General features: G+C 39.3%; 1 protein-coding gene across 2 annotated transcripts in view; it reads right to left on the reverse strand.

The window, feature by feature from the left end:
* Positions 1 to 19,451, reverse strand: part of VWA8 (von Willebrand factor A domain containing 8) — a 194,707-nt gene that overhangs the window by 167,285 nt on the left and 7,971 nt on the right. For both annotated transcript variants that reach the window (XM_065630544.1, XM_065630535.1), the window contains exons 2-4: positions 14,766 to 14,843; positions 3,109 to 3,239; positions 1,163 to 1,273 (exon numbers count right to left, since the gene is read on the reverse strand). In XM_065630544.1, coding sequence (XP_065486616.1) covers positions 1,163 to 1,273; positions 3,109 to 3,239; positions 14,766 to 14,843 — 320 coding nt within the window. The remainder of the gene's footprint in view (positions 1 to 1,162; positions 1,274 to 3,108; positions 3,240 to 14,765; positions 14,844 to 19,451) is intronic.

The following is a 19,451-nucleotide window of genomic DNA, read 5'->3' on the forward strand; positions in this document are numbered from 1 at the left end:
GCCATTTACAGCCCTAATCCACAGTACAGTACTTTAAATTATATTGTGCAACCCTCATATTTCCAGATAAGCATGAGATAATTTGAAGTCCTAAAAGTAACTAAAAAAAACATATTTAGATTAGTTGTTATCCTTCATTCTGAGGATCTTCAATGGTTTCAAGAAAATCTGTTTAAAGGTTTCTTTAAAGTTTGAAGGCTGCAATTAAAAAAAAAGAAAAATAAAGAAAAATTAAAAAAAAAAGAAAAATTTAAAAAAAAGAAAAAAAGTGTTTCTTTAAAAGAGAGAACAAATCTAGATTCTCTTTCCTCTCCTGTTCCCATCTCCCTTTCCACTCACAAATCACTCAGATGATGATGATGATTTAACCTCTATAGCATCACCAACTGAAAACTGGTTTAGGTAACAAATTTAACTTCACATTACATCAGAGGAACCGACCCACTCTATTTAATTAGAAACCCAACTTGTATACAAAATTTAGGTATCTAGGAGAATGGATATTTTAAATAAAGTGTATATTTTGCCTGTATAATTGAAAGGGAGGCGCACTGTTGATAACTTACAAAGAGAAATCTTACCTAATCTAAATCACTCTGTGGTTGTACTAGACCAGCTAAGGGGCTGGGGAAATACTGATGGCAGAAGTGTTTAAATCATTATTTTAATCCAGATCAACAGTGTGCTTTTGAATCAGATCTCCCAATTGTCTCCATTTACTGTGCTTGTGTTTCACAACACAGAGCAGTCTTAAAATACGCGAACTAGACTCTTTGTCAACGAAACTAGATATATTCCTAAAATGAATCTCCTGATCTAACGTTCTACAAGTGTTAGGTAAGAGACACACCAAGAGAAGTGCTTGTGAAACTATAGTCTAACTTGCACGGAATGGATCTCACTCCTCATTACAGAAACACATCAAAACCAGTCTGCCTAAATCAACCCTGTGGTACTCTTAAGAGACAGAGTCATCTTGGATTTGGGTAAAGATAACGCTTTCAGTATTAACAAGATCCAGAGTGTTGTATAAGACTTTCTAACTTTATCAGAAACATGTCGGTTAGTCTGTAATACACATACTAATTTTTCATCGTATAAACCATGACTTCCTCCAAACTACTTGTAAACAATGATTAGGTGGCGTGTGACTGCAACTTGCCTGATCGAGATAAAAAGCGCTACCATCTCGGATCTCTCGTCGCTGTTTGAGGTCAGTTTCTGTGGTGTCCCTTGATAGTGCAATATATTCAACCTCCCGCTTTGTTAGCTCCTGTGGACAAGAGTCTGAAGTTACTACAAAAATAAGATTATAACCCCAGAAAGTGAACTTTAACAATAGGCCTAGTGATATAATTGTACAAGAAGTTCTAGGCAGCAGCACAATGAATGGAAATAACTCTAAACAAAATCTAATCTGTTGTATTTTTAAAATGTTCACAATGTGTTCTGCCTCAAACAAAATGGTTTGAATTTCTGTTCAATAAACTTTTATTTTCCCCAAACCTCTTCTAAAAACGTAATAACCAGCTATATATTCTTTCCATTGAACATCTGTAACATCATGTAAGTTAATCTTCTGGTTCTGGACTCTGAAAAACAATCAGCATCTGCAAATCATGAATGAAAATCAAGTTTTCTGTAAAAGATAGAAAAGCTTCAACTCTCACTCAGTAATACTTATACTGTGACGCAGTTGTGATATTACCAGTATATGCTTGTCAGTACACTGATGAACTATATTGTTCTTATCTTCTCTCCCTTTAATGTCATGAGATGCAGTTTGTATCTGTAAAATTATAGACTGTTTAAAAAAATCAGAACCCTTGGCTTATTGTTTTGTTTATTTTGATTCAATATGAGATATGCTTAGAATTTTCTATCTTAAAGGAAAAAAAAAAAATCCCCCCCGGTGTTTCTGCCACTTCCAACCTGGGCTATCATGCATTCTGCTAGGAAACAGATTAATGACAAAATGCTCTTAGCCCTTACGCCTCAACAAAAGGTGTGATATAGTTAATCGATCTCTCTTAAGAGGCAACTTCTAACTACAGTTGTATGAAGAAATAGAGCAAAGATATAAAAAGAAAATGAAAATAATTTCCTTTCCATTTTCTCAGTGCCTACTGGTTACAAAGCCACTCAGGTGCATAAAAACAGCGATACAAATACTGACACACATTCTATGTCCCATGCCTGGATATCAGGTGTTTCCTAAGTCCTCTTTTTAGGTTATACCAAACTCTTCTCGCTTATTTTAAGGAGCGTGTCTAGCTATCAAGTAGCATATCTGGTTTGCTGAAGAGATCTTTGCTCCCCTTTCCAAAGTTCAAAATCTTGCAGCTTTCTCCTGGATGTTTTATCTCTGAGAACTAGCCTTTGAATTAGCATCTTTTGATTTTTTAAATGAATAACTGATCTTTATGACAATTCTTTACACACCTCCATTTGTGATCCTTCTGCCCAACCAGACTCTATATAGAGCTCATAGCAGACAAAGTCCTACCCACGTCACCTTTTGGGGCAGACAACCCCCTTTTCCTGATAATTTAAAGGCACGGACAATCGAAAAGTGAAATTTTGCATACGTTGCTGCCATGGTTCATGCAGATGGATGTAGACAAGTCCTTCCCACATTCCAAGGGAGGATCATACATGCTTCTACTCTTTCTAATCACTTATGATAACTGTTCCCAAATGTTACTCAGAACACTCCTCTCCCAAATCCTTTCCTTCATTTCTTTTTTTATATAATGAAGCAAAACCAATTTGTTGTCTGTAACAGTAGGCAGATATCTTAATCTTCTAACATACATAATGCCTAGAACAAACTGTTTCTCCATTTGTGATAGCATATGGTAACACAGCTTTCCAACTTTTTCCCTCCCTGGAGTTTAAGCAGAAAAACATGTATTGAAATGTCTGTACTTTCTATCTGTTTGTAACAAAAATTGAACTTTGGAAAGCACATTTATGGAAAAACTTATTTACCTCCTAAGTAGCTTGCTGTAAGATTTTCTAGGACTACTTTTTACAATTTGGTTAGTAGTAGAATGACTAACTGACATTAGCTACTACATCTCCATGAATTTAAACCAACATACTTACCAGATACTGCATGGCAATAGATCGCCGGAGAGGCCCAGGAGGACCAATAAGAAAGACATCTTGGCCAAGAAGATCTTTCTGCATTATCCATCTCAAATGGTGGACTACAGACTGGGCCAAAGAATCTGTCACTTTGAAACACAAAGACAGAACATGTTATTTAATGTTGAAAAGTGTTAGATACCTGGCCATTCGGACTTTTTTTTGTTCTTATTTGCAAAAATAAAACAATGACACAAAGATGTGCTGCCCTAAAGTTGGACAGCTGAAAAGCAGGGAATTCCACACACCGTATATATTAGACTGCTTAATGTACATATAAGTTTACATACCTATCTTACCTGTTGCCTTTTCATCTGCTCAACTTCACCCTTCAAAAAAAACCCCAACAAAAACCAGAAAATAATGTTGTTGATTCTCATTTCATATTAAACTGATCAACACAAAGACTGGGTTTTATTACCAAATGTTGACTGGACTTCTCAGCATCACTTAATGTAATACAGATATGTTATTAATAATCTGTAAAAGATTGATCCAGCCTATATCCCAATGCTTCTTTGAATCATGAACATAAAAAAAAATACTGTGCTTGCATCACAATAAGATTAATGTTTGGGGATATATTTGATTTGCTATTTACTTAAAAGACAACTGCATTCCTCTTTAGATTTTGACAAAATAAAACACAGAATTAAATTATCAGGGAAATTAAAACCTTGCAATATCACTACATCAATATCACACAGCTTCCAAAATCATAATAAACAACAACTCAAAGCAGATCCACTTATTTCTATTAAGAATACAACCCCCATATTATTTTAAAAAGCAATAGCCTGATTATCACAGGATCACAGAATGGTTGGGGTTGGAAGGGACCTCTGGACATCATCTAGTCCAACCCACCTGCTAAAGCAGGTTCACCAGAGCAGATCGCACAGGAATGTGTCCAGGCGGGTTTTGAATGTCTCCAGAGAAGGAGATTCCACAACCTCTCTGGGCAGCCTGTTCCAGTGCTCTGGCACCCTCAAAGTAAAGAAGTTTCTCCTCATATTCAGACGGAACCTTCAGTCTGTGCCCGTTGCCCCTCATCCCATTGTTGGGCATCACCAAAAGGAGTCTGGTCCCATCCTCTTGACATCCACCCTTAAATATAATTAATATTATAATATTATATATATTATATATAATATTATAATCATATAATATAATTAAACTAAAACCTTTACCATGTGTATACAAATGTTGGCAGTACTGTACAGAAAGAGCACACGGAACAGGGGGCACCATTCCCGCTGCCATACGTCACTCTCCCCCCACAATATTCCTTCCTGCACCCCCTAGCAAAGCCTGGCCCTTTCTCAGACCCAAGCAAAAAGCACTAGCGCAGGAGGAAAAGGAGAACACAAGCAAGCCAGAAGGGAGATTTACATATGCATGGACATATATGGTAGCTTTCAGCACAACCTGATGAGACTGATGATGGGGTTTTAAGCCAGAGCCTCAAGGGTGGTGTCTTGGATGCTAAAGTGCAGTAAGAAAGCAGGAAAGGTGATGGAATTTTCAAATTAATACTTGGTTATTTACCTTTTTTTCAGTGTGGCTACCGGTTGCAATCAGAAGACAAAATTTTAAAACCCGAGCCTCAGTTTTACATCAGCTTTCCCGAGGCAGCACGTGTGGGGCAGAGTTCAGGACCGCAGCAATAGTGCCCCTCAGCTCTCAGGAGTTTCAGTTCACCCTCAAATCTTTGTACACCAGAATTTAAATCCTTTTTTGTAAGATCATAGAAACAGTACTAAATGACTGTATGAGATACAAGAAAGGTTTTTCAAGCATAAAGGTGGCTAAGGAAAACTTTATAAAAAATTTTAACTGAATGTTTTGATGTGGCACTCAGGAAAATCACTTGCAATCTTCTTCCACTTGCAGGGAAATCCATATCCTTAAAAACAATATGAACAGGAAAAATATACACACATAGGCAATAAATCTATGTGTTAGGATTAGCAGAATAATTGTAAATAAACATTTCGAGCTTGGTCTGGTTTGTTTTTAAATAACTTCCACTGACATGCCCAGGATTAGTTCTCACATATGGTATGGTAAGATCATATGAATATAAGAATATTTTCTTCTTCTTCACTGCAGTACTGTTTTCCGAAAGTTATACACCTAACACATACCACACACGAGAAGCCAAATATAAATAAATTCCTCACAGAGAATAACATGCTCTTTTCTACAAGATTTTCAAGAAAACTAAGAAAGCTCCTACTACATCTATTCTTTGGGAAATAAAGGGTAATACATGATACCAGAAGAACTGCTCTGTCAAAACTTCGCTACTGGACAGGTATGGTAATTTGAAAAGCCCCACAGAAATAAAAAGTATTATATTAAAGGTACCATTAAAATTGCAAGACAGAGATCTCACTGAGAAGCTTGTTCATTATTAGTCCTACCTGTTGTATGGATATGTCAATGTGCCTCTAGTGTATTTTTATAATAGCTGTTCTCAAAAATAAAATTTTTAAAAAAACAATTTAAAAAAAGTTACTTTACTTAAAGAGGACAAATAAGCTTGGAAATCTTGCTGAAACACCAAATTATTTCATATCAAAAGTCATGCATTAGAAGCACAGCAAAACCAGCTTTGACAGCATGACTGTACAAACGCCTCTGGTGTAATTCACATAAATATGTGTAGCCATCTTTTGTTCTTTTTAGGATGGCCTCAAGAAAAAACTTGGGTCAGATTTAAAAGCAGTACTATAAATAGAAACAAGATTTAAGAGTATTCAGCAGCATCTGCAAGACAAACTGTCATGCAAAAGAGAACATAAGTGTATAGCATCCAAAAAAAAAAATCTAAAACCTTAGGAACATGATCCCCCTGCAGACCTGAATACATAAGGCACTCATATTCTTGTCATTGTGTTTAAACAGTCCAAATTTTCTCCAAAATATTAATACGCAAAATGTAACTTTAAAAAATGTCCTGTAAGTTCCTAACTTTGGGGGTTTTTTTGAGAAAAGGACATGATACATGACACATTTCCTAGAAAATGGTTTCATTGGTTCATCTTTCACATGATTCTCCTCACATACAGATTACAGCTGCATCGATTATAATACATGTTTTGAATCACAGCCAGCACACTGACCATCTGCAAACTCACTCCAAGGAAGCCCATTACAAATAACGTGGAAAATTCAAAGCAAGTATTCCCTAAGGTGAACTGTCACGACAGCAGCTTCCACTTTTCAGTTCCTTCTATTCTAACACGTGTTTGGGAATACTGGCACATGTCATATCTGTACATCGCTCCAGATATTAAGCCATCTTTTCCTTCCCAGTTATGTCCTTCTAAAATCAGAAGAGTATAAGATTCTCTCTGTACATGCAGTCTATGCTGCATAAACTGCTTCCAAAGCACAGTATGCTTTTCAAAACGAACTTGAGATGCACATACACATATATTGAGTATTATTTCTATATATTTAGACTACTTTTACTGTGGCTTCTACATTGAAAAGCTTTTACGTTTTCTCTAACACGACTTGAAAAACATTTTTGTTCAAGTACCATATATTAACTTCACCACGAGCAGCATATAATCATATTCTATGACATTTAGAAGACAGGGCATATTAGCTGAAAGAAGCATCAGTATGTATATTACAGGATTTTTTATTAATTATCCCATGAGTCAGATAGCATCTAACGCAAACTGGGTTTGCACAATCTGTTTAGTGGCACTCTGCTGATTTGCACCAGTTGAGTAGCTGGCCCTATATTCTTAATCTGCAGGATGGTGCGTAGGAAGCCTCTAGTGTATTCTCAAAGACACCATCTGGCACATGCAGGAGAGTAGTCAGTGCTACAATTTGCTATTCCTGTGTATCAAGGATGGCCAGAGAAAGAAATTGCATGATATTGCTTTGTAATATGTGATAAGTAGGACAACACCTAGCAGAATCTGCACAAACAATTTGTGAAGTGAGCAGCTGAAGCTGAATGGAGAAATCCCCAAATAAGAACAGAAGAAAATGTTGTAGATGGATTTTGAAGCAAATGCAGCAGCTGCTGTTGTTTGATCCACAAATCAGCTTTTGATAAAACCAAGACTGAAATGGCTATGCTGGCCTCGGAAACATTCCAGTTCACTCATACTCGAATTCTTGGCACACGTTACACTCACTGAAGCCGTAAGATGCACTGGAGATAACAGGCAGCATCTGCTGGCAAGTCCTTGTGTCCCACCTACAGAAGAAATCCCATAAATGAAGGAGACACCTACCTCTTCCCACTGTTCAGAGGCAGACAGTTACATGAACTGATTCCTGAGAATATCTATTCCAGATGTGGTACAAAATACATTAGAGCTCATGTCCCTGTATGACTCTAGTTTGGTCAATCACTTAATAACCAACAGGCACTTAGAAGACACCAATATATATAATTTTCAACAGAATAAAAAAAGATCTCAGCATACCCTAAACATTTGCTAAAGTACATATTCAGAGCCTGAGAATGGTTCCTTTTATCAGGGGAGGCAAAAATTCATGAGGGGGAAAAAGATCTCCTCCCCCTCCAATTACCAAGGGGGTCTTTTAGCTTTTCCCGGCAGGTTGCAGTACATTCCACACAGACGGTGGCCACAGTAAAATACACTTGAGGAAGAAGGGAACAGGGAGAGAGGCCTTTGCCTAAAAACATAAACACACTCCGAAAAGGTAAAATGCTCACTGAGACTATTTCACTGCTTGTTGAGGCTGGGGGACCATGAAGGAAGAGCGCAGGTTGCCCAAGACACGGTGAAGGAGGCGGCATGGCCAAGGTGAGGAGGGAGGCACTCCGGTGTGTCCTGCTGTCAGCTGCTCTCATTTGCCACTTCACACGTAAAACGCTGATGCTCTTCCAATTTCATGCTGATGCCCAGAGCCCGAGGAGTTTACAAAGTCTCATAGTGCGGTTGCTTTGCAGACAGTTTTCATTGGAATACTATTTTTGCTCATAAATTTTTCACGGAAACGGTCTTCATTCCAAAAATTTTTGTTCTTGCGATGGTGAGGAAACAAGTTGCGAGCCTTTGCAGGGGCTTAGAAAAGGGGAAGTTATTCCTTGGATGAGACCATAAAACTCATTTATCATTTATTCCTCCGAGTCAACAGCTTCACAGGAAGGTATAAGACGTACACAGGTAAATCGTATTTCTCCATGTGAGTATAAACAAAAAGAGAACATAAAGGAATCATGTAAAACCAAATAGCTTCCTGGAAGGAACATGGAATGGGATTCAGAAGACTAAATTTCTCTTAGTTATATATAAACATAGAATAAACGAAACTATTCTGAGCTGGATGTAAAACTCGTAGGTAAATACACAGCCAGAGCAGTTATCTGCAGCTCAGACTCCAACTGGAGGGACATATTGTGTCTGGTTTTGAGCACAACAGCTCAGTCCAGCCCTGAAAAGTTCAAGAGATTCTAGAAAAGAGCAAGAAGAATTACCAAAAGTCTGGAAGAGTTAAATAATTCAGTCTAAAGAAGAAGTGACTGAAAATTATAACAACTGTTTTCCAATATGCAAGACAGAATCAGAGTGAAAAAAAAGGATTCTGTACATCACGATTATGCTATATAGAACAAGCCCCAGGGAACTGAAGTATGTCCAAAAAGATCTAAATGAGGCATCGGAAAAAGCTTTTTTCACAAAAGAATGGTTAATTACTGCACTAAAGTGTGCAGAGAAGTTCTAGAACCTACATTGTTGGCACATTTTAAGAAAAGGAGAACAAATATCTCTCAGGAACAGTTCAGATTCAGCTGACCTTGCTTTGAGGCACAAGGAATGGTGAAGAAGCCTCCCTGAGCCTCATCCGGACCTCCACTGAAGGTTTCCATGTCCATCTGTGCCTCACTCTTGGTAGAGAAAAAAACATGGATAATGGTGTAGAAAAAAAACTCTCTTTCAGATTCTGGATTAGGTGGTGACAGCCAAGTAGCAGATCAGTTGCCAGCCTACATGAAAACTCCAACTGCTGAAATAATCCCCATCTCTGACAACAGGCATCCTTCCTTACGCTAGGAAGGAAGAAATGCAACGACAAAAATCTTCATCAGTGCAAAATTCTGGTCATCCCGCAATACAACCAGTCTCTGTAATGTGTTGCACTTGAACATTCAGATTTAAAGTAAGCAGAAAGAAGAATGAACACACATTCCAGTGCAAATCTGAACCTACTCCGAGCAATACCTGAACATACGCGCTTGTCCCTGCTCCAGGACACCGCTCTGGGAGAAGGACACTGAGGTGTTTCACTGTTAAGACAATACTGATCTTTCAGGTGAAGAATTAATAACAGGAACTGCTGGCATCACTGAGCCTACTACAGAGAAATAACCTCAATTTCTTCAACATTAAAATAATTCCCTTTCAAGCACAGAAATCCAGGTAGTGCTACCTTTTTGTGTTCATTATTACACACACAAACTTTCTGTTTAAATTCCTCACAATAATTAGTCTTCCATACATCTCAAGTGACAAAACTAACAGGAATTATCGCCTAACCACTTGTATACATGCGTGTTACGTTTGATCACACACTGGGGAGCATGCTCAGACTCAGGACACCTGGCACAAAAACACATCGTTGGAAATTAATCTTCCACAATTCAATGCAGTTGCATGTAACATGACTACAGCCAAACTCTCAAGTGCACTTGCACCTTCACAGAGCAGCAGAGCTGATGTGGTGTTGGACAAGAACAACCCTTTTCCTGCCTTAATAAGGATTTGCCTTCATTGAACAAAGTGTCCTGGAAGAGCTATGTTAGGAATTGTTTTGTCAAGATTTGTAAATACTCCTGCACCTGGGGAGGAATAACCCCAGGCACAAGTACAGCTTAGGGGTGGAACTGCTAGAAAGCAGCACTGCAGAGAAGGACTTGGGAGTTCTCATTGACAACAGGTTGACCATGAGTCAACGATGTGCCCTTGTAGCCAAGAAGGCCAATGGTATCCTGGGGTGCAGTAAGAAGAGTGTGACCAGCAGGTCCATGGAGGTTCTCCTCCCCCTCTACTCTGCCCTGGTGAGGCCACATCTGGAGTACTGCGTCCAGTTCTGGGCTCCCCAGTTTAACAAGGACAAGGAATTACTGGAGGGAGTCCAGTGGTGGGCTATGAAGGGGACTGGAGCATCTTTCTTATGAGGAGAGACTGAGAGCGCTGGGTCTGTTCAGCCTGGAGAAGAGAAGGCTGAGAGGGGATCCCATCAGTGTTTATAAATATCTCAAGGGTGGGTGTCAAGAGGACGGGACCAGAGTCTTTTCAGTGGTGCCCAACAATAGGATGAGGGGCAATGGTCACAGACTGAAGCACGGGAGGTTCCATCTTAATATGAGGAGAAACTTCTTTACTTTGAGGGTGCCAGAGCCCTGGAACAGGCTGCCCAGAGACATTGTGGAATCTCCTTCTCTGGAGACATTCAAGACCTGCCTGGACACATTCCTGTGTGATCTGCTCTGGTGAACCTGCTTTAGCAGGTGGGTTGGACTAGATGATGTCCAGAGGTCCCTTCCAACCCCAACCATTCTGTGATTCTGTGAAATATCAAGTAGATTGTAATTTTCATAAAATTTCCAGAAACCATTAACAAAAGCAGTGCACTGACATGAAGTCAATGATAAAAGGAAAAAAAAAAAGTGCATTCTCACAACTCAATTTTAGATGTAAACTATTACGGAAAGCCACATAAAGTTTCTTCAAAGTACAATTAAAGAAGCAGCTGTGCTTTTCAGGCATGGCGATATTTTTAAAATTTAGGTTTTATTTTCACTGATAAAAGAACAAGCAGTGAAAAAATAAATGCCCTCTTTCTAGAACATGTCAGACAGAGCTATGACAGAAATCCCATTAGCAAAACCCCCTTGTGTATGACTCATTTTTACTTATCACTTATTAAAAAAAAATAAGACAAATTTATATTTTATGCACCTTTAAATATCATCTTGCAATAAAAAGCCATTTGCCAACAACAGTAAAACAAATTAATATTTTACATTAACATACAAAATGGAGTACTTCATACAGAATTTGCTAGGCACCGAGCATAAAACCTCAAAAAGCAAAGACACGAAAACATAAGGTAACCAGCAGTACTTATCTATCTCTGAAAAATGTAACAAGGCTCAATAAAGGAATTAAAAATCAGTTTAACTTGGTAACACAAAAGATTAAATATTTTGGTATAAATTACATGACAAAATGACAAATTTAAAGTTTTGTAGGTATTTAACATAATTACGTTCCTTACTGTATGACTTTTTTTCAGACTTTTAAGGCTATTTTTAAGCCTAGAGTAATGATGCTGTGTTTAGAATAAGTTGTAATGTCCCTAAAATTTGCTGTAAATTATAGAAATTTTTATGTGGCTTTTATGTGGCAGAATAACAAAAGAAGAATCATGCTATTCTACACAAATAATGAGCTAGAAAACAGTATCATATGCAGCACAAGTAAATGAACTGCGACCACTATAATTCCCTCCTTTTAGTTCTTAACCCACTGCAAACATTACAATGTCTGAGACCTTTTTGGGGATATGTGGATGACCAAATTATTTCCAGTCTTAGTTCAAAAGAAATCAGGTAAGTACCTTGGTCATTTAAATATTAGTTACTATAATAAAATTTCAAAATATGTAATATTTCAGTTTACAGATCAGTATAAATATGCAAGTATGTTCAACCACTTCACACCAAAACATCATGTATCTACAGAAGTCATTCATATAGGAAAATAAAAAATGCTCTTAAAACAATCAAAAAATTTGTTAAGTAATGCAGATACTCCCTAAATGCCTAACAAAGAGGAGATAATTGACATGAAGCCAATACAATGTACTCAGCTTCACTAAACAAATATAACTTTGTTCTCCATAGTAACATAACCATAGAACTTAAGCATTAAGGCATAAAAAAATTTCTAAATTTAAATATACAAAGAAATTGTACTCAAGTATTTGAAAACAATTTTCTGCTACTAAATACATTAGTATTCTACCTTACTTAATTTTAATTAATTTATTATTTAGGTTTATAAGCAAAATTTTGTACTTTAAGTAATCCTACTGTAAGTACACAAATACTGATCAACAACAGTATCCCAAGCCTGACATAGACTCCTTTCAGTCACGATCATTTAAAAAAAAAAAAAAAAGAAAAAAAGAAAAAAAAGAAAAAACTAATAATACACCTAATATGTGCTAAAAAACATCACTTTTGGCTATAGTACCAGATTTTAGCTAAGATCCGATCATTTTGTACAGTTCCAAGTTTAAAAATCTTTATGCTATCAGATTAGTTTTCAACCACTTTTTCCTCCTTATAATCATTAACTAGAAAAATCTCTGATTCCTTGACTCTACCAACTCTCTTATCTCCGCAGTCCAAAGAACTGAAAGAAATTATGTTACAGCAACTCAGATCTAACATTTATCTTGCTGAAAAGTGCAGACTGACCAAAACATGTAACAGTGACTGGCATGGTGTGGAGGAGTGGAAAGCAGGAAACATTCATAAAATTAACACATTTGGTACAGCACAGAAAACAAGAAAGCAGAACAGCCTACAAGAAATGTAACTACGTGAACCAAATCACATTAGTCATTGGCATACACAACCAATGTCCTTACTTCCTTATTAAAATGAGAAAACAGGCATCCAAAATAAATGATGAAAGGCAAGAATCTATAATTTAAGAAGCTATAAAAAGTAGTAATACAGAGCAGCACTTCTCAACTGTTTGGCTGCACTCCCAGGGAACTCACGACAGTCTAAACCAGAAACCCTTTCCTCATGAGCTACTCCGTAACAGCAAGGACTGACACATGGCATCGGATACCTTTGGTACCGTAGATCACCTGTCAGGAAAGTATCAGTGTGTAATGCCTACTGGAGGATGGGAGTTACGCAGCCCAGAAGCCAGATGCAGACCAGCAATGTGACCTTCTAGAATACTGGCAAACTTCACACTAATCACTGACAGCAAACACCACCTCCCTCTCTGTGCTCCTGCTACACCTCTCAAAGGACAAACATTTCAGAAGAAATGTTGCATGTCAGAAGAGAGTTAAGAAACAGTAATCTAAAAACGTCAATAGTAACACAGATCTACTATCCCAGTTACTAGAAAGTACAGAATGGCTGAGGCTGGAGGAGACCTCTGGATGTCACCTTGTCCAACCCCCCTGCTCACAACAGGGCCATTGAAAGCCTGTCTGACGAACTGAAGCACTGTTGCCACAGAACACAACAATATAAGCCTTTGCACAGCAGCTCCTGCCCTTTCTGATACTGTACCAGCAGCAATCCCTGTAGACCTGTAACATCCCTCTTGCCCTCAGCATCTCTCTCCCAGTAGTTATCAACCATCCTGCTGACTGTGCAGAGGCAAGTGTACTGCTGATATCATCAATGCCATCCTTCTAAAAGAATAAACAAAACCAAAAAAACCCAGCGCCCCAGCAGTTTTCATGGTGACTGCTTAAAAATGTCACAGAATGAATTTAAACACTTTGGGAGGCAAATCCACTTGAAGTGAATGGCTATGCTCAGATTCCAGCTGTAGGACCTCACAAGCCCAGCGATGACAGTCACTGGGGGTTCTCGATGCTTGGCCACATCTAAGCATAGTATAAGACTTACATATCCCTTTAGAATGCCATGTGGGCTTGGTTTTAGTCTGAAAATTTATCTGGGTGGAAAAATCAGCTGTTGGTGGATTTTTTTTAATTTACATTTCAGGTGCCCAGCAGCCTACATGGGGAAGTGCGGAACGAATGGCAACTGATCATTTTGGATCCTCAGGAAATAGGTGACCTGTACTGTCCTAGGAAATGCCACAGGGAAAACACAATTCACTTGCTGATCCACAGTGCAAATGGAAAAGCTCAAGAAGCATGTGTTCTCAATAAACAAACAGGAAATATGGATGCAAATCCATGGCATTTTGAATAAGGTATCAAAGAGTAATGTGAATTAATTGTAAGTATATGTATTCACTTTGTTAATGTGCATAATTTGCTGTGACTTTTGTAAGCATTTGATAACATTTTTTTTCACTATGCAACTGACTTCCCATTAACTTGATGGATTGCAAAGATCTGTATGTTTGTTGACAACAATAACATGACAATCTGGGAATACTAAATATCACAGTAGAAAAACACCACACATCTGCCATACAGCAGAAAACTCCTAGGACATATAATCATATTGCAACTGAATGATAATTTAAAACTGTCACAGCTTTATCACCAAACGATTTAAGATTATGGTATTATTTTTAGAAATAATTGTTGGATCAGACCCCTTTTGAACAAAATATTTAAATATACACAAATGGTCATTTTACTGTCCCACTGACCAAGGGCACAAGCTACATTCAAAGTTAAGAGATTCCTGTATAACAGGTGGAACCAGAGATACAGTAAAGAACTCAGCAAAGACAGCCTTCGCCAAATCACATGCTTTTTCAAAATGATGTTTCTTAGACAGTTTCAATAAAGTCAGTGAGGTGACTTGACTGAGTAAAAGTTTTTAGAACCAAGCCCTGAAATCCATTAAAAGGAAAGCAGAATCTTACTGTAGTTCTGTGGAACAAGTTCTGGGTTCTTCGGCGTTTTGAGTTTAAAAGATACATCTCCAATAGTGACAGTATCACCTAAAAAAGAGAAAAGAAGTCTTTCAGTTCCCAGATACTAAAGTGTATAATGTCCTTATATTAAAGTTTAAATCATAGGCTTGCTGTGCTAAGGCTGATTGTGTTCACAAAGCAGCCTCTAATGTATTTGAGATGTTTACTAATTAGGCTCTCCTGCTTTTCAATAGATCAGGTACCCAAACAATCTACATTTAATTAATATTCCTCAACTTTTTTCTTTTTCTGTTGTTATAATCATAACTTACTTTGTCAGGACCTATGGAATTCAAGCTTGCCATAAAACCATGTTCCAGCTACCATCATTGCTTTCTTGCAATGAAATCCTTAGCCTCTTTGTCTGCAGAAACAGCGAGAAACACTTGTAGGAGTGATAATTTTCCCGAGTTTTCAAGCAGCCTGAAACAGCATCTCTTGGAAGTACAAAACTATATGTTCATGTCAGTGGGCCCTTCCTGCACTCCATGACTGTAGGGCTGCAAAACCTGACACCTTTCCAAGGTTTGAGAGGTCTCAAGCATTTCTTGCTCTGGATTTCACCAAAACTAAAGCGCCTGCCATTCTATTTAATGGTCTCCCACTATGACATGCCTGTCTTATCTCCTTGTGTAACAGCAGGCTTGAATTAAATTGTAGGGCATGGCCTGTGTACTTTGTCATGGAAATCAGAAGTGAAATCTAGTTTGCAGCCAGGAAATGGGCGAGCACCAAGACAGCAGCAGTCACACAGAAAAACAGCACAACGCTCAAAACCCATGAAACCAAGAAAATGAGCTGCAGATTGGTAACAAACCCAAAGTTTATTTTTCTGAAGAGCCCATCTGGGCCATGCAAATGAGCTCACAAGTATTAAGACCATGAAACTAAGATGACTATAGCAAAATGACATTTTTTCCATTCCTGTTGCTGAAGATATCATCACCTTTGCTGCCCAACAGGCACTGCAGTGCATGTGTGAGGATGGAGAGGATCACTGGAGTGAGACGGCTGCGCGGGGTGCAGTTCTGCCACAGCACTCTGATTACACTGCCTTTCCATGAACCAAGGCCAAGTTTTGCAACAGTTTCTTATGCTTTTCTCAGAAACGAGACGTAGAAAGTACATAGCCCACGAACAAGATCCAACTCTAAAAATCATAGACTCATAGAATGTCCTGAGTTGGAAGGGACCCACAAGGATCACCGAGTCCAACTCCTGTCCCTGCACAGGACAACCCCACAGTTCACACCATGTGTCTGAGGGTGTTGTCCAGTCTCTTCTTGAACACTGTCAGGCTTGGGGCCGCGACACCTCCCTGGGGAGACTGTTCCAGTGTCCACCACCCTCTGGGGGAAGAACCTTTTCCTAATGTCCAACCTAAACCTTCCCTGGCACATCTTCCTGCCATTCCCTTGGGTTCTGTCCTTGGTCCCCAGAGAGAAGAGATCAGTGCCTGCTCCTCCTCCTCCCCTTGTGAGGAAGCTGTAGCTACCATGAGGTCTCACCTCAGTCTCCTCTTCTCCAGGCTGAAGAATCCTTTCATAGGTCTGCACCTTGTCCTGTTCCATCCAAGAGGACTGAGCCTACAACCACCTATTTCCAGCAATGTGTAAGGAGTCAAAGAGTTCAGAAGGCCAATGCTGGAACCAGACAAGGAGATGCTGAAGAGGAAGCCTGTCCAAATTAACACAGGCAACTAAAACTCCTCTCATACATACAGCAGCTCTCCTTTCAGTCAGCAGTGACTCTGGTTTTGCACTCAAATGCCGGTCTCTTCCAGCACACCCAGATGTTACTGCAGATCCCACAGGGCCGAGAATCCCCAGGTTCTGACATGACTCACACAATCCATGGGAAAGGTCACACATTTAGAACTAGATTTTTACCACCCAGAGAAGAATCACCTACAGTAGGAAGCATCCAAGAAAGGATTAGAGCTGATTTCCTCCCAGATTTAAGGTCTTAACAATGACGCTGAGAATGGGATTCATGGCCTGACATACATGCCTGCACGTGGCTCTTTATGTTGTTCCTGAAGTCCAAATAATCAGCTCCCCATTTTTCCCTTAAAATATTGACAGAAGGTGGTAAGGTGGTGGTTGTTCCGACATTTAATGTGACAATACAGTGCTTCAATGGCTTGTCAGAAAGCGTGAGACTTAGACAATAGCACCACTGCTAAATAAAACGTGGCCAAGGGTTCATTCTTGGTCCTAAGGACAAGCAGCACCAAGCAGTTCCCAGCCTCCCTGCTAGAGCTCAGCACCCTTCTTTGGCAGATCTGTGTCAGACAAGCAGTGGAATGGTCCAAACAGAGCTGGGGCCCAGCTAATGATTCAGGGTTTCAGCTCATTTCCTGGAGCTCGCTAAATTTGCAGTTCAAAAGCACCCAAAAGGAACGTGCCCTCTTCAGCCCGAAGCATTCAAACTCACTCCCAAAAGAAAGTCCAGCAACGGCTTAGGGGTCTGGTCCCTATTCTGGGAACTGTTATATATCTTAAATTAAAGAGTCACTAGACAACAGATGCAGTCACTGAAGGGAATAAAATCCAGGCTCCAGATCCCCTAGGATTCTGTCCATTTCTCTAAGTGTTAAAGCAAGAAAAACTATTTTACTGCCTAAGCATCACCTCCTGTTCTTCTTCTTCTGCTGCAGCTCAAATCACTCTTTCCCACTGGGGAACAGCTAAAGGATTGACCAAAATGCCTCCAAGGTGATGAAAACATCCTATGAGCCCACTGCTTCTTGCAAAAGTTGACACGTCTCTCATTAGCTCAGCTAAGAAGAATTTTAACATTCTAAAAAGAGCAAGTTGCCTGATATATTCTTAGGAAATTAGTGCCAGTTTATTTTCTCACCATTCCCCAGCCAACACGCAATGAGACAGGAGTATATGACTAATTAGCTCCTACCTTAAATCACCTCAGCTTCAAGTTGTAAATACTCTTCCACGCATGCACAGTCTCCCAAAACACAGCAGGGATAAGACACCAAAACAAAAAGGTGTCAGACTTTTTCAATACATTGGAATGATGATATCATCTACAGGAGAGAATTTTAATTACCTATTTCATTGGCACAGTATTGAAAAGCCTCAGTTGATTTCCTGTACTTCCCCCCACCCCCTAAAAAAGAAAGCACACCACAACTGAGTTTTATCTAGGTGAAAAATAGAAAATGCATCTCTTCTGGTGGTATTTATGTCAGCCCATAACATGCTACCCTTGATCAAGACATCTAATCCTGCCCAAAAACTCCACAAACCTTCCAGTCATAAATGGACTCTATAAATTTTCATGAAAATTGGGCTGAGAAGGGAACAAGTTCTGGAGAAAGCTGAGCACACAAAATCCCTAGCATACAGTCAGGACATTCAGCTTTTAACAGGTTTGTTGCTGCCTGGAGACAAATGTTGCTTCCAACTAGCATCTGTCCACAAAGCAAAAATATTAGCAGTGTTTAATAGAACTTTAAGCAACAATAAACCAAGACAGCACAGTTTATTTTCCTAGCTAAATGAGCACAAGGGGAATTAGCCCACTAATCTTATCACACACTTCCACCTGAGCTGTATTTTCTTGTCTAATTTGTTTCTTCCATACTTATTTAAAATCTCATGTTTGGTTACCCCTTTTCCACTGAATTTCCAAACTCTTTGAACAGAGATGTCATCCCAGACAAGCTTTTTCCAACATTTCACCAGCTGGCAAGGAACTAACAACAGACTGCTTGGTGAAACAGTGGTGTTAAATCAGCAAGATTCATAATCTGAGAACATGTATCCCAAAGGACTTGTCTTCACTGAAAATTATGGAATAGTCCATAAAAACGCCAAACCAGCTCACAAGCTACTACCCCAGTATTGTGGACAAACGCTGTACACGGGGTTTTGCAATGGAGGCTTTGTAGCCTATATCAGGCTTGCTCAGGCAAGCAGTGAAGCTGTGCCCCTGCCTGCTTATTTCCCACACAAATATCAGTAATCTTAGTTATGATAGTCTTTGGGAAGAAAGTGGGATACAAGCAGAATCCTGATCTACACAAAGACCTATGGCTGCCGAAACAAAGCAAGTGCCAAATAAACCAGAATCCAAAGGATAAGGGAAGGGGGCCATCCCATTCAGGGGGTGGTCAACAATGAGACAAAGCAGGTCATCCAAGAGCACATGCAATATGGACTAGAAATTGGGTGGACACATAAAGATCATGACTCAATAACAAGACCCTGAAGAGATTCTCTGAAACGAGGAAGGTATGAACACAGCCTGAATACATGCAATGAGCTCTTTCTCCTGCACCTGGAATAGACAGGTGTGAATTGCACCTCTGGCAAAATGGCACTTCAGCCATGCACGTACAGCTGGCCAGTCACTGCAACACTCTGAACCTGGTGCACGTTCTCCTTTAGAGGCATGTTTTAGACAGACCACAATAATTAACACCTACATCTGCTTGTTACTATTACTGACAAGGGTTCTTCAAGTGAGCCGGCCTATTTCTTCCACTCAGTCCACTGAGGGCTACTGAATAGAAAGGCACTATCACCTTCAGCTCCAAGCCCCTGAGCTACAGAGGTGGCAGACAGGGGCTGGGGGAGCACTTTGGCAGAGCACCCCTGCATGAACACCCCA

This window comes from Caloenas nicobarica, chromosome 1, assembly GCF_036013445.1.
Source record: "Caloenas nicobarica isolate bCalNic1 chromosome 1, bCalNic1.hap1, whole genome shotgun sequence".
NCBI classification, from domain to species: Eukaryota; Metazoa; Chordata; class Aves; order Columbiformes; family Columbidae; genus Caloenas; species Caloenas nicobarica.